At 38.0% G+C, this 16797-nt stretch overlaps 1 protein-coding gene across 10 annotated transcripts in view; it reads left to right on the top strand.

Moving 5' to 3' along the window:
• Nucleotides 1–16797, top strand: part of ATRX (ATRX chromatin remodeler) — a 286038-nt gene that overhangs the window by 205042 nt on the left and 64199 nt on the right. For 8 of the 10 annotated variants that reach the window (XM_005227976.5, XM_005227973.5, XM_015461633.3 and 5 more), the window contains one exon: nucleotides 16489–16642. In XM_005227976.5, coding sequence (XP_005228033.1) covers nucleotides 16489–16642 — 154 coding nt within the window. The other 2 variants (XM_059883724.1, XM_059883725.1) reach the window with 2 other exon arrangements.

The raw sequence follows: 16797 nt of genomic DNA on the forward strand, positions 1-16797 counted from the left end.
GAAGATCTGAATATTGAACCTATAGTTGAAAAACAAAAGTCCAGTTACAGATGGTATCACAGGTGAATTTGTGGGTTTGATCGCTGGGTTGAAAAGATTGAATATTGAACCTATAGTTGAAAAACAAAAGTCCAGGTACAGATGGTATCACAGGTGAATTTGTGGGTTTGATTGCTGGGTTGAAAAGATCCTATGAAGGAAGGCATGACAACCAACTCCAGTATTCTTGCTTGGAGAATCCCATGGACAGAGGAACCTGGTGGGCTACAGTCCATAGGGTCACAAAGAGTTAGAAGCAACTTAGAACAACAACAACAACAACAATAAATGGTAATTTTACTTTTTTTCTTTGAGGAACCTCCATTCTGTTCTCCACAGTGACTGAAACAGTTTACATTCCCACCAACAGTGCAAGAGGTGATCCTTTTCTTCCCATCGTCTCCAGCATTTACTGTTTATAGATTTTTTGATGATGACTGTTCTGACTGGTGTTAAGTTGTACCTTATTGTCATTTTGATCTGCATTTCTCTAATAATTAGCAGTGTTGAATATCTTTTCATATGTCTATTGGACACATGTATTTCTTCTTTGGGAAAATGGCTATTTATGTCTTCCACCTATTTTTTGATTGAATTGTTTGTTTTTTGATATTGAGTTCTATGAGCTGTTTGTGTAGTTTGGAGATGCTCCTTTGCAAAGAGCATTGGGGTGCATGTATCTTTCTGAACTAGTTTTCTTTGGATATATCCCCAGAAGTAGGATTTGAGAGCCATCACTATGAACAAAGTTAGTGGAGGTGATGGAATTCCAGTTGAGCTATTTCAAATCCTGGAAGATGATGCTATGAAAGTGCTGCGCTCAATATGCCAGCAAATTTGGAAAACTCAGCAGTGGCCACAGGCCTGGAAAAGGTCAGTTTTCATGGCAATTCCAAAGAATGCTCAAACTACTGCACAGTTGCACTCATCTCACACCCTTGTAAAGTAATTCTTAAAATTCTCCAAGCCAGGCTTCAACAATACGTGAACCGTGAACTTCTAGATGTTCAGGCTGGTTTTAGAAAAGGCAGAGGAACCAGAGATCAAATTGCCAACATCCACTGGATCATTGAAAAAGCAAGAGAGTTCCAGAAAAACATCTATTTCTGCTTTATTGACTATGCCAGAGCCTTTGACTGTGTGGATCACAATAAACTGCGGAAAATCCTGAAAGAGATGGGAATACCAGACCACCTGACCTGCCCCTTGAGAAACCTGTATGCAGGTCAGGAAGCAACAATTAGAACTGGACATGGAACAACAGACTGGTTCCAGATAGGAAAAGGAGTACATAAAGGCTGTATATTGTCACTGTGCTTATTTAACTTATATGCAGAATACAGCATGAGAAATGCTGGGCTGGAAGAAGCACAAGCTGGAATCAAGATTGCTGGGAGAAATATCAATAACCTCAGATAGGCAGATGACACCAGCCTTATGGCAGAAAGTGAAGAAGAACTAAAGAGCCTCTTGACGAAAGTGAAAAAGGAGAGTGAAAAAGTTGGCTGAAAGCTCAACATTCAGAAAACTAAGATCATGGCATCCGATCCCATCACTTCATGGCAAGTAGATGGTAAAACAGTGGCTGACTTTATTTTTTGGGGCTCCAAAATCACTGCAGATGGTGATTGCAGCCATGAAATTAAAAGACGCTTCCTCCTTGGAAGGAAAGTTATGACCAACCTAGAGAGCATATTAAAAAGCAGAGACATTACTTTGCCAACAGAGGTCTGTCTAGTCAAGGCTATGGTTTTTCCAGTAGTCATGTATTGATTTGAGTGTTGGAATGTAAAGAAAGCTGAGTGCTGAAGAATTGATGCTTTTGAACTGTGGTGTTGGAGAAGACTCTTGAGAGTCCCTTGGAGTGCAAGGAGATCCAACCAGTCCATCGTAAAGGAGATCAGTCCTTGGTGTTCATTGGAAGGACTGATGTTGAAGCTGAAACTCCAATATTTTGGCCACCTGATGAGAAGAGATGACTCATTTGAAAAGACCCTGATTTGGGAAAGATTGAAGGCAGGAGGAGAAGTGGACGACAGAGGGTGAGATGATTAGATGGCATCACTGACTCAATGGACATGAGTTTGGGTAAACTCCGGGAGTTGGGGATGGACAGGGAGGCCTGGCGTGCTCCAGTTCATGGGGTCGCAAAGAGTCAGACACAACTGAGTGACTGAACTGAACTGAACTGAGTGACTGACATACTGTTCTCTGTAGTTTCTGTACCAATTTACATTTCCACCTACAGTGTATAGGAGGGTTGCCTTTTCTACACACCCTCTACAGCATTCATTTTTTAATTTTTAAAAAGAAAATGTAGATTCTGTTATTTTTTAATGACTGTATATATATTGATTTATTGATTGATTTTTGGCTGTACTAGGTCTTCGTTGCTGCTCATGGTCTTTCTCTAGTTATGGTAAGCAGGGGCTACTTTCTAGTTGCAGTGTGTGGTTTTCTCATAGCAGTGGCTTCTTTTGTTGTGGAACACAGGCTCCAGTATTTTTGGCTGGCAGGCTCTAGAGCACAGGCTCACTGATTATGGTTTACAGGCTTAGTTGCCCCATAGCATGTGCAACCCTCCTGGACCTCAAGGGATCGAGCCTGTGTGCCCTGCATTGGAAGGCTGACTCTCAACCACTGGACCATGAGGGAAGTCCTCTAGTATTTATTGTTTGTAGATTTTTTGATGCCAGCCATTCTGAGAAATGTGGGGTGATATAAATTGTAGTTGTGATTTGCATTTCTTGAAAATGAGTGATGTTGAGCATCTTTTCACATGTTTGTGGGCCATCTGTGTATTTTCTTTAGAGAAATGTCTGCTTAGGTCTTCCACCCATTTGTTGGTTGGGTCGTTTGTTTGTTTTTTTTTTATTTTGAGCTGCATGAACTACTTGTATATATTTTAAGATTAATCCTTTCTCAGTTGATTCATTTGCAAATATTTTCTCCCATTATGAGGGTTGTCTTTTCATCTTGTTTTTGGTTTCCTTTCCTATGCAAATGCTTTTATGTTTAATTAGGTCCCATTTATTTATTTTCATTACTTTAGGAGATAGAATCTTGCTATGATTTGTGTCAAAGACTCTTCTGGCTATGTTTTCTTCTAAGTTTTTAATAGTGGCTTTGCATTTAGATCTTTAATTCATTTTGTGTATGCTGTTAGGGAGTGTTCCAGTTTTATTCTTTTACACATAGCTGTTCAGATTTCCCAGCACCACTTACCGAACAGACTGTGTTTTCTCCATGTTGTCATAGATTAGGTGACCATAGGTGCATGGATTTATTTTTGGGCTTTCTATTCTGTTCCATTGATCTATATTTCTGTTTTTGTGCTAATATGGTAATACCTTGATTACTGTAACTTTGTAGTATAAAGTCAGGGAGCCTCATTTCTCTGGCTCTGTTTTTCTTTCATAAGATTCCTTTGTCTATTAGGGGTCTTTTGTGTCTCCATACAAATTTTGAATTATGTGAAAAATGCCATTGGTGATTTGATAGAGACTTCACTGAATCTGTAGATTGCTTTGAGTAGTATAGTAATTTTCACAATATTGATTCTTCTAATCTAAGAACATTGTATATCTCTCCCATCTGTTTGTGTCATCTTTGATTTCATCAGTGTCTTGTATTTTTTGCATACAAGTCTTTTGCCTCCTTGCTGTGGTGTGTGCTGTGCTTAGTCACTCAGTTGTGTCTGACTCTTTGTGACGCCATGGACTGTATGTAGCCTGCCAGGCTCCTCTGTCCATAGGGATTCTTCAGGCAAGAATACTGGAGTGGGTTGTCACGCCTTCCTCCAGGGGATCTTCCCAGCCCAGGGATCGAACCCTGGTCTCCCACATTGCAGGTAGATTCTTTACCAACTGAGCCACCAGGGAAGCCTTTTGAGTCCTTAGGTATGTTTATTCCTAGGTACTTGATTCTTTTTGTTGTGATGGTAAATGGGATTGTTTCCTTAATTTCTCCTTCTCATCCTTCATTATTAGTATATAGGAATGTAAGAGATTTCTATGTATTAATTTTGTATCCTGCAACTTTAATAACTCATTGGTTACCTCTAGTAATGTTCTGGTGGCATCTTTATGATTTTCCATGTATGTTATCTGTACACAGTGACAGTTTTACTACTTCTTTTCCAATTTGGATTCCTTTCATTTTTCTTCTCTGATTAGTATGTCTATAACTTACAAAACTATGTTGAAGAATAGGGGCAAGTATTGACACCCTCATCACCTTCTTGATCTTAGAGGAAATACTTTCAGTTTTTCACCATTGAGAATAATGTTTGTAGTGGGTTTGTCATATGTGGGCTTTATTATGTTGCAGTAGCTTCACTCTGTGCCTACTTTCTGGAGAGTTTTAATCAGAAATGAATATTAAATTTTGTCCGTAACTTTTTCTGCATCTATTCAGGTTATTATATGGTTTTTATATTTCAATTTGTTAATATAGTATATTGCATGGATTGATTTGTGTATCAAAGAATCCTTGCATCCTTGGGAAAACCCTACTTGATTGTGATGTGTGATTCTTTGAATGTGTTTGATTCTGTTGGCTAGTATTTTGTTGAGGATTTTTGCATCTATTTTTTGTGATCTTTGTCTGGTTTTGTTATCAGGTTGATGGTGGCCTCGTAGAATGAGTTTAGGAGTATTGGAGCACCTCTCTACATAAGGCAAATGCTAACAGCTATAAAAGGGGAAATCGACAGTAACATATTAATGGTGGGGAACTTTAACACCACACTTACACCAGTGGGCATATAATCCAGACAGTTTATAAGGAAACACAAGCCTTAAATGAGACAGTAGAGCATTTAGAACTTAATTGATATTTATAGGACACTCCATCAAAAAGCAGCCAAATACACTTTCTTCTCAAGTGCACACAGAACATTCTCCAGGATAGATCACATTTTGGGTCACAAATCAAGTATCAGTAAATGTATGAAAACTGAAGTTGTATCAAGCATCTTTTCCAATGACAATGCTATGAAATTAGTTATGAATTACAGGCGAAAAACTGTAAGAAAAAGAAAAAAAACAACACAAACACACGGTGGCTAAATAATATGCTACCAGCTAACCAAGATATTACTGAAGAAATCAAACAGGAAATCAGAGAATACCTAGCAACAAATGACAACAAAAACATGACAACACCAAATGTATGGGACACAGCAAAGGCAATTCTAAGAGGGACGTTTATGCACTATAATCCTACCTTAAGGAACTAGAAGAATCTCAAATGAACAACCTACTTACATGCAAAGCAATTAGATAAATAAGAACAAAAAGCCCCCAAAGTTAGTAGAAGGAAAGAAATCATAAAGAGCAGAGTGGAAATAAATGAAGAAAAAATGAAGAAAACAGTGGCAAAGATCAATAAAACTAAAGGCTGGTTCTTTGAGAAGATAAACAAAATTGATAAACCATTAGCCAATCTCATCAAGAAAAAAAAGCAGAGGACTAAAATCAATAAAAATTAGAAATGAAAAAGGAGAAGTTATAACTGACACTGCAGAAATACAAAACATCATAAGAGACTACTGTAAGCAAATATATGCCTATAAAATTGGCAACCTGGAAGAAATGGACAAATATTTAGAAAGATACAACTTGGTCTTTCAGGACTGAACCAGGAAGAAATAGAAAATATGAAAAGACCAATCAGAACCAGGGAAATTGAAATTGTGATAAAAAATCTTCCAGCAAACAGAAGTCCAGGACCAGATGGCTTCACAGGGAAGTTCTGTCAAACATTTAGAGAAGAGCTAACATCTGTCTTTCTCAAATTCTTCAAAAATTGCAAAGGGAGGAATATTCCCAATGGCATTTTTAGACTGAACTAGAACAATCCTAAAATTTGTATGGAACCAGAAATGTACTAAACAGCCAAAGCAATCTTGAGAAGAATTACAAAGCTGAAGATAACATGATTCCAGACTTAAAATTATACTACAAAGCTTTAGTAATCAAAACAATATAGTAGTAGCACAAAATCCAAGACATAGATCAATAGAACACAATAGGGAATTCAGAAAAAAACTCAACCAAGCTTCTATATCCCATTATCTATAACAAAGGGGACAGGAACATCCAGTGGGGAAAAGATAGTCTCTTGGAAAGATGTTGTTAGGAAAATTGGACAGCTATCTGCAAAAGAGTGAAACTGGACCAATTTCTTATATCACATATAAAAATAAACTCAAAATGGATTATAGACTTAATAAGACCTTAAATTTTAAAATTCTTGAAAGAAAGCATAGGCAGTAGGCTCTTTGACATGGGTCTTAGAAATTTTTTTTTGGATCTGTTTCCTTAGGCAAGGGCAATGGAAGTGAAATTAAAGAAATGAGACTACATCAAAGTAAAAAAGATTTTCTACAGTGGAAGAAACCACCAACAAAATCCAAGGCAACTTACTGAATGGGAGAACATATTGCATATGATATACCCTATAAGGGGTTGATATCCACAGTATATATAGAAGTCATACAACTCAGTATCAAAAAGCAATTAAAAACTGATTAAAAACTGGCCAGAGGACCTGAAGTGATGTTTTTCCAAAGAAAAACTATAGACGGTTGACAAGAACATGGAATGACCCTCAACATCACAAATTATCAGCAGAATGCAAATCAAAAGCACAGTGAGATTCCACCACACACCTGTCAGAATGGCTGTTATCAAAATCAAGATACAACAAGTGTTGGTGAATATGTGGAGAAAAGGAAACTGTTGTGCAGTGCTGGTGGGAATGTAAATTGATGCAGCCATTATGAAAATATGAAGGTTGTTGAAAAAATTAAAAGAACTAACATTCACCACAAGATCTAGCATTTCCATTTCTGAGGAATACAAAGAGACTAAATAAAAAAATATATATGTAGCCCATGTTCACTGCAGCACTATTTGCAATAGCCAGGATATGGAAGCACGTAAGTGTCTATCAGTTGATGAATGGATAAAGATGGGGTATGTGTGTGTCTGTGTGTGTGTGATGGGATACTATTCAGCCATAAAAAGTGAAATCTTGTCATTTTCGCAACATGAATAGACCTACAGGGCAAATGAAATAAGTCAGAGAAAGAAAAAAAAATACTCTGTGATTTCACTTATATGTGGAATGTAAAAAGCAAAACTAATAAGCAAACAAAACTAAGAACATAATACTCATAGATATCTAGAGCAAACTGGTGATTTCCAGAGGGAGGTACGTCGTGAGGGTGTGGATGAAATAGGTAAAGGGAATCAAGAGGTACAAAGAGATACAAACTTCCTGCTATAAAATGAGTAATTCATATGGATTTAATGTATACCTAGGGAATATAGTCAGTAATATTATAGCAACTTTGTACTGTGATGGATGGTAACTAGTCTTATTGTAGTTATCATTTCATAATGTATAAAACATTTAATCACTGTTGTATACCTAAAAGCTAATTATAAGTCAATTAAAAGCAAAATGTCTGTAATTTATTGTATGGGTATATACTTTGTATATGATGTAATATCATGATGTTAACATTCACATAGCACATTTATTCATTCAACAAATGTTGATTGTATTCTTACTATGTGTCTGGTACTGCTCAAGAAGCTTGGTTATATCAATGTACAAAATACACTTACAGAGTTTACCATTCTATTAGTACTGTTATTTATACACATAATATTTTAATGATATCCCACCTTTATTTCTAAGATTACAATGTAGCTTTTTAAGGAATATCCTTACTGTTCTCCATAGTGGCTATACTAATTTACATTTCCACCGGCAGTATAGGAGGGTTCTTTTTCAAACCCTGTCTAACATTTATCATTTGTAGACTTTTTGATGATTCCCATTCTCACCAGTGTGAGGTGATGGAGGTTCCATAAAAAACTAAAAACATATGATCTTACAATCCCAGCTCTGCACATATATCAGGAGAAAAACCATAATTTGCAAAGATATGTGCACCTCAGTGTTCATTGTGGCACAATTTGCAATAGCCAAGACATGAAAGCAACCTAAATGTTGATAAATGGATAAAGATGTGGTATGTGTATGTGTGTGTTGTTGTTTAGTTGTTTAGTCACTTAGTCTTCTCTGACTCTTTTGCAACCCCATGGACCATAGCCCACGAGGCTCCTCTGTCCCTGGGATTTCCATGCAAGGTAGAATACCAGAGTAGGTTGCCATTTCCTTCTCCAGGGGATCTTCCTGACCCAGGGATCAAACCTGCGTCTTCTGGATTGGCAAGCAGATTATTTACCACTGAGCCACCAGGGAATCCCATATATATGTATATAGTGGAACATTACTCAGCCATAAAAATTCATGAAATAATGCCATTTACAGCAACATGAGTGGGCCTAGAGATTATCATACTGAGTGAAGTAAGTCAGAAAGACAAATGCCATCTGATATAATTTATATCTGGAAACTAAGAAAATAAAAATAATACGAATAAACATATGCAAAACAGAAATAGACCTACAGACATATAAAACAAACTCGTGGTTACCAAAACAGAAAGGGGGGTAAATTAGGAGTTGGGGATTAACATATACTTACTGCTGCTGCTGCTAACTCGCTTCAGTCGTGTCTGACTCTGTGCGACCCCATAGCCGGCAGCCCACCAGGCTCCCCCGTCTCTGGGATTCTCCAGGCAAGAATAGTGGAGTGGGTTGCCATTTCCTTCTCCAATGCATGAAAGTGAAAAAATCAAAGTGAAGTCGCTCAGTCGTGTCCGACTCTTAGTTACCTCATGGACTGCAGCCTACCAGGCTTTTCTGTCTATGGGATTTTCCAGGCAAGAGTACTGGAGTGGGGTGCCATTGCCTTCTCCAACATATACTTACTACTATATATAAAATAGATACTTAACAGGGACCTATTGTATGGCACAGGGAACTGTACTCAATATTTTACAATAAACTATAAGGGAAAAGAATCTGAAAAAGAATATATATATATATATATATATATATATATATATATCTGAATCACTTTGCTGTACACCTGATACTAACATAGCATGGTAAATCAACTATTCTTTAATTAAAGAAAAAAAGCTAAGAAGAGTAAGGGATGAAGTGGTACCCTGAAAAGAGGATGGAGTCAGGAAAGAGATTCAGTTTTAGGAGATGGTAACAAGGTATCTCCGATTCTTTAGTTCTGGTAGTCTTTTACTTTGGGATACACTTTGAAGATGATGATGATGGCTGATTGATAGGTGAATTTATAGCCTAATTCTTTCAGTCATTCTCTAGAATCAAAAATATGTGATGTATATCTAATACACTGATACGAGGAATCAAAAAATAAGCAAAGTGGCCTGGTTTTCAGGGATGCTTGGCCTGGTGGGGAATGTTCTTCACTAGACTGGCAAATATGTTGCATTTCCAATAGAACCACTGAGTTTAGTACGCATAGAAACACCTGTGCTACCAAAACGGGATGGAGAGAGTATTCTTTAAGTTGCATTTAACAATAATCTACATTTCCAATGACTTCTCCCAATATTCATGTGTAGTAGAATTCTGGTATAAAATGAAGTTCTAAAGAAAAAAAACAACTATAGTGTATCTCGCTGCAGATATGGTGTTTAAATATATATTTGTATTGCTTCAAGAAATTAGAGTTAAAAGTTTTGCTTTCTATTTGTTTGTATTTTCTTTGTACCATACCTTGTAAGCATTTTTTTGATATCCAGGGTGGATATTTAGGAATGGCTTTGATTTATTAATTCACTGTTAATTGTCATGTATGCCTATACAATACAAAATTATAACAGAAGGAATGATTATTCTATGTCAATGATGAAATAAGAATATTCCACATGTAATATCTATTTGTAGGTTTTAATTATATATTCAGGATAATTATTAACTGGAGTATCCCATGTTTCAGGGGCCAGTTTTAATTTTTAGAGATTAAATATTGTCATTATATCCAATAGAATTAAAATTAGTATGAATCTGTTGTCTTTGCACAAAAATTTTCACCTGTGCTAAGTTTTGAGACTTCTTATTTTCTGCCACGTTTAAACCAGCTTTTTAATTTAATTGTTGACACTTTTACCATATATAAATTGCCTTTATTAAATTGGATAACCACTGCTGAAGTTGTTTGCACATCTGTCAAAATGTAAAATTCCCAAAGGCACTGATTATTTGCCAGTTGACTAATGGTAGAAAGGAATTTTAGTCAACATATGCTTGATAAGCTATGTGTCAGGAGTCTTCCAAACCACCCCCAGGTTTGGTAACTCACAGGACTTAGCAGATACTCATATTCAAAACTATGGTTTATTACAGCAAAAGGGTGTAAAGCAAAATCAGGAAAGGGAAAAGGCATATATGGATCAAAGTCCAGAGGAAAACAGGCATAATCTTCCAAGAGTCTTCTTCTAGTGGAGTCACACTGGATGTACTAATTTCTGCAGTAACATTTTATGGCAGTATGTGTGAAGTGTTGTCTACCAGAGGAGATCATTAAAAGCTAAGTACCCAAGGATTTTTAATGGGGACTGGTGACAATAGCAGTGTCTGCCTGGCTTTTAGCAAATATCAGACTCCTGAAACAAAAATAGGTATTTTTTTTCTAGAAGCCTAGGGCCAATGGTCCCTTCGTTTTCAGGGAAAATTTTACGTTAGTACAGGGGACTGTTTACCATTCAAGTTCCCAGATGATAGACAAGGGTCATTCTCTTAAGAAGGCTGTTCTAAGATGAAAGTTTTGTTGATGCTTGAAGGACAGTAAAATATACATGGAAGTTTGTCAAGAAAAGAGGGAGGAATATAGTATAAGATACTCAAGGCATAGAATCATATTAAATATGTGACACATTAGGTAGTAGTTTATTGTGGTTTAAATATAAATGCATAATGAGGTCTGTAAAAGTAATGGGAATGCCAAAGAATGTTCAAACTACTGCACAATTGCATTCATTTCACATGCTTGCAAGATAATGCTCAAAATCCTCCAAGCTAGGCTTCAACAGTATATGAACTGAGAACTTCCAGATGTACAAGCTGGATTTAGAAAAGACAGAGGAATAGAGATGAAATTGCCAACATCCTTGGATCACAGAAGTAAGAGAATTCCAGAAAAGCATCTACTTCTGCTTCATTGACTACTCTAAGGCCTTTGACTCTGTGGATCACAACAAACTGTGGAAAATTCTTAAAGAGATGGGAATACCAGACCACCTGACCTTCCTCCTGAGAAACCTATATGCAGGTCAAGAAGCAACAGTTAGAACCAGACATGGAACAACAGATTGGTTCCTAATTGGGAAAGGAGTACATCAAGGCTGTATATTGTCACCTTGCTTATTTAACTTATATGCAGAGTACATCATAAGAAATGCCAGGCTGGATGAAGCACAAGCTGGCATCAAGATTGTTGGGAAAAATATCAATAACCTCATATTTGCAGATGACAGCACTCTTATGGCAGAAAGAGAAGAGGAACTAAAGAGCCTTTTGAAGAAGGTGAAAGAAAAGAGTGAAAAGGCTGGCTTAAAACTCAGCATTCAGAAAACTAAGATCATGACATCCAGTCTCATCACTGCATGGCCAATAGATGGGGAAGAAGTGGAAACAGTGACAGATTTTATTCTCTTGGGTTCCAAGATCACTGCAGATGGTGACTGCAGCCATGAAATTAAGACACTTCTTGGAAGAAAACCTGTGACAAACTTACCTTATTAAAGGGCAAAGACATTACTTTGCCAACAAAGGTCTGTATAGTTAAAGCTATGGTTTTTCCATTAGTCATGTATGAATGTGAGAGCCTCTTGATGAAGGTGAAAGAGGAGAGTGAAAAAGTTGGCTTAAGACTCAACATTCAGAAAACAAAGATCATGGCATCCGGTCCCATCTCTTCATGGGAAATAGATGGGGAAACAGTGGAAACAGTGTCAGACTTTATTTTTCGGGGCTCCAAAATCACTGCAGATGGTGACTGCAGCCATGAAATTAAAAGACGCTTACTTCTTGGAACGAAAGTTATGACCAACCTAGATAGCATATTGAAAAGCAGAGACATTACTTTACCAACAAAGGTCCACCTAGCCAAGGCTATGGTTTTTCCTGTGGTCATGTATGGATGTGAGAATTGGACTGTGAAGAAGGCTGAGCGCCAAAGAATTGATGCTTCTGAACTGTGGTGTTGGAGAAGACTCTTGAGAGTCCCTTGGACTGCAAGGAGATCCAACCAGTCCATTCTGAAGGAGATCAGCCCTGGGTGTTCTTTGGAAGGAATGATGCTAAAGCTGAAACTCCAGTACTTTGGCCACCTCATGCGAAGAGTTGACTCATTGGAAAAGACTCTGATGCTGGGAGGGATTGGGGGCAGGAGGAGAAGGGGACGACAGAGGATGAGATGGCTGGATGGCATCACTGACTCGATGGACGTGAGTCTGAGTGAACTCCAGGAGTTGGTGACGGACACAGAGGCCTGACGTGCTGTGATTCATGGGGTTGCAAAGAGTTGGACACGACTGAGCAACTGAACTGAACTGAATTTGCTGTTGATGGGCATAGCTGTGTTCCCTCCCTGTTGTTTGGCCTGAGGCCAAACTGTTGACTCCTGCCTCCACTCACAGGCAAGCCTGGCTCAGTTTCCCACTGGCCTGTAAAGTCAAATTCCCTGGGGGTTCTTGGTCCCTTTGCAAGATCTCCAGGTTGGGAAATCTCTTGTGGGTCGTAGAACTTTGTTAATAGTGGGAGAATTTCTTTGGTATAATTGTTCTGAAGTTTGTGTGTCCTTTGCTCAGAGCTGTATGGTGGGGCTAGTGGCGACCTCCTCCTAGAGGGCTTAGCCACATGCTGCGTGACTCCGGTCTGCTGCATCCAGAGCCCCTGTCCCTACAGCAGGCCACTGTTGACCCGTGCCTCCACAGGAGACACTCAAAGGCAGGTCTTACTCAGTCTCTGAGGGACCTCTGGGTCCTGGTGCACTCGAGGTTTTGTTTGAGCCCTTCAAGCATCTCTGGCGTCTGTGGGGTCTGATTCGAAACGTGATTTCACCTCTCCTACCATCTTCTTGGGGCTTCTCCTTTCTGCTTGGATGTGGGGTATCTTTTTTTTGGTGGGGTCCGACATTCTCCTGTCATTGATTGTTCAGCACTGAACTGCAGTTTTGGAGTTCTTGCAGAAAAAGATGAGCACCTATCCTTCTACTCTGCCATCTTGCTATCAGCCAACTGGAAAAGGTCGGTTTTCATTCCAGTCCCAAAGAAAGGCAATGTGAAAGTATGTTCAGACTACTGCACAATTGCCCTCATCTCACACACTAGCAAAGTAATGCTCAAAATTCTCCAGGTGAAGCTTCAACAGTACGTGAACCTAGAACTTCCAGATGTTCAAGCTAGATTTAGAAGAGGCAGAGGAACCAGAGATCAAATTGCCAACATCCACTCGATCATAGAAAAGGTAAAGGAGTTCCAGAAAAACATCTATTTCTGCTTTATTGACTACACCAAAGCCTTTGACTCTGTGGATAAGAACAAACTGTGGAAAATTCTTAAAGAGATGGGAATATTGACCTTACCTGCCTCCTATGAAATCTGTATGCTGGCCAAGAAGCAGCAGTTAGAAACATGGAATAACAGACTGTTTCCAAATTGGGAAAGGAGTACATCAAGGGTGTATATTACCTTGCTTATTTAACTTATATGCAGAATACATCATGCAAAATGCTGTGGATGAAGTACAAGCTGGAATCAAGATTGCCCGCAGAAATATCAATAACCTCAGATGTGCAGATGACGCCACCCTTATGGTAGAAACCAAAGAGGAACTGAAGAGCCTCTTGAAAGTGAAAGAGGAGAGTAGAACAAGGTGGCTTAAAATTCAACATTAAAAAAACGAAGATCATGCCTTCTGGTCCCATCACTTCATGGCAAATAGGGAAACAATGGAAACAGTGACAGACTGTTTTCTTGGGCTCCAAAATTACTGCAGATGGTGACTGCAGCCGTGAAATTAAAAGATGCTTGCTCCTTGGAAGGAAAGCTATGCCAAATGTAGACAGCATGTTAAAAAGCAGAGACATTACTTTGCCAACCAAGGTCTGTCTAGTCAAAGCTATGGTCCTTCCTGTAGTCATTTATGGATATGAGAGTTGGAGCATAAAGAAAGTTGAGTGCTGAAGAATTGATGCTTTTGAACTGTGGTGTTGGAGAAGCCTCTTGAGAGTCCCTTGGACTGCAAGGGGATCAAACCAGTCAATCCTAAAGGAAATCAGCCCTGAATATTCATTGGAAGGACTAATGCTGAACCTGAAGCTCCAATACTTTGGCCACCTGATATGAAGAACTGTATCACTGGAAAAGTTCCTGATGCTGAGAAAGATTGAAGGTGGGAGAAGGGGATGACAGAGGACAAGATGTTTGGATAGCATCACCAACTTGATGGACATAAGTTTGAGCAAGCTCCAGGAGTTGGTGATGGACAGGATAGCCTGGCATGCTGCAGTCCATGGTGTCACAAAGAGTTGGACATGACTAAGCGAGTGAACTGACTGAATTGAACCCAGGCTACCAACGATTCTCACATATTCCAGCTACATTATAAGTGACATGACAGTAAAAAGTTATAGAATGCCTGAAGAAACAATCAACATTAGGAAAAGTTAGCAACAAAAATTATTAGTTAACCTGACAAAGTTAACACAAAAATCAAACAGCATGATCAGAATGTCAAGAACCTGAGATAGTAAACAATTTATAAAGTAGGAATGTTTAATGTGATATTTTATAAATCATTAGCATAACTTTATACCAGAATATTTTAAACTTATATGAGATATATACATTCTAGAAAAATAGAATACCAACTGGTTTAATGCAGTTATTTCATAGTATCCAAAAAATGAAAAAGAAACTAAATGTCTGTGATCAGGAGAACTAAAAAATTACAGTATAGTGATGTAGTAGAATACCATATATGGCAGAATTATTGAATCAGTCTCACTTTGAATGGAAAATGAAAACTATATTCAGTGAAAAAATATATTCAGTATAAAAGTATGTATCTGTTCAGTTCAGTCGCTCAGTTGTGTCTGATTCTTTTCGACCCCATAGTCTGCAGCACGCCAGGCCTCCCTGTCTATCACCAGCTCCAAGAGTTTACTCAAACTCATGTCGGTCAAGTCGGTGATGCCATCTAACCATCTCATCCTTTGTCATCCCCTTCTGTTCCTGCCTTCAATCTTTCCCAGCATCAGGAAAGTATCTTTTCCAGTGAGTCAGTTCTTCACATCAGGTGGCCAAAGTACAACTATACATATATAATTATACATATGTTCCATTTACATGTAGTTTAAAAACATGAAATATAATATACAGTTCGGTGATGTACGTTAGTGAAAATTTAAAAACATACACATAAAAAGTAAATATAAAATTTAGGGTTTTATTTATCTCTCAGAAAGAAGGGTGGGAAATAAGAGAAGAGCTGTATTATGCTTCAACTGCATCAGAAGCAGATTTAACAAGTTTTAAAATTTGACAAAGATGCAATGTGTGAACACTGTTATTCTTTATTATATGTATACTTTTATGAATATGTAGAATACTTTATAACAATACAAAAATTTAAAGTACTTTGCATTAAATGGCATCTGAGAAGGCACAGAAATATGTTAAACCTGTACATTCTGTATTTGAAACTTAACTGTGTATCTTTCATAGGTATTTTGTTACTTGCTTCTCATACCTTTTTATAGTCAACGTTTATGGGGAAAATAAGAGCAAAATAATGTTTTCCTCTTTTTTTAAAGAGCAACGTGATTTAACATGAGATGATGATGCTGGGAAGAATCTTTGTTTGAGTTTTCCAGAATTCTAGTACAGTGAAAGTTTTCCTGCCCCTAAGATCTTTTCTCTCTTGATCTCTGAGTCAGTCTCTCTTCCCTTCTCTCCCTCTCTCTTTGGGTCTCTCCGTCTTTTTCTCCTGGTCCCTGTCTGTTAGGGTGTGCTTTGGGATTATACTGTCTCAGGGCCTGGGGAACTTAATTTCTTTGGGTCTCTGTCTTTCTGAACCCCTCCCCCCACCCCAAATTCTGTTTCTCATACTTGCACTTTCTCAAGGTCTGTCTCTTGCTTACTCTGTATTTGGAGGCCCTCCCCCATGTCTGTGTGCATATGTGTGTGTTTTTATGTTCCTTTGTATATGTCTGATTCTCTGTCTCTCTATTTCCTTTTCCTGGAGTCCTCTGTGCCTCACCTCCCCCACCTCTTGTCTTTCTCTTGGAGTGTAGAGCTCTTTATTTCCTATGGTTGTCTTTTTTCCTCTCTCTCCCTACCAGTCTCTTTCTTTCTCAGTCTCTCCCTGAGTTGGTTGGTCTATATCTGTTTCTCTTAATCTCTTTCTTAATCCCACTCTGGAGTCTTTCAGTTTCTTCTCTTATTTGCCTACTTATTTATGTTTCATTTATTTTGTTTAGGTAAAGCTACTTCCTCTTCTAATCCAAGCAGTCCAGCTCCAGACTGGTACAAAGATTTTGTTACAGATGCTGATGCTGAGGTTTTAGAGCATTCTGGAAAAATGGTACTTCTCTTTGAAATTCTTCGAATGGCAGAGGAAATTGGGGATAAAGTGTAAGTTCTTTCCTATTTCCTATTTTTATTAAACAAATTTTTGATAACCTTTTTATTGTTTCAACTACTTAAATCTGTTTTGTTTTCTTCCTTTTTAAAGATGTAATTTCTTGGTTAGTGTAGTGACAACTATCTTCCTTCTAAGCCACTATTTC

This window comes from Bos taurus, chromosome X, assembly GCF_002263795.3.
Source record: "Bos taurus isolate L1 Dominette 01449 registration number 42190680 breed Hereford chromosome X, ARS-UCD2.0, whole genome shotgun sequence".
NCBI classification, from domain to species: domain Eukaryota; kingdom Metazoa; phylum Chordata; class Mammalia; order Artiodactyla; family Bovidae; genus Bos; species Bos taurus.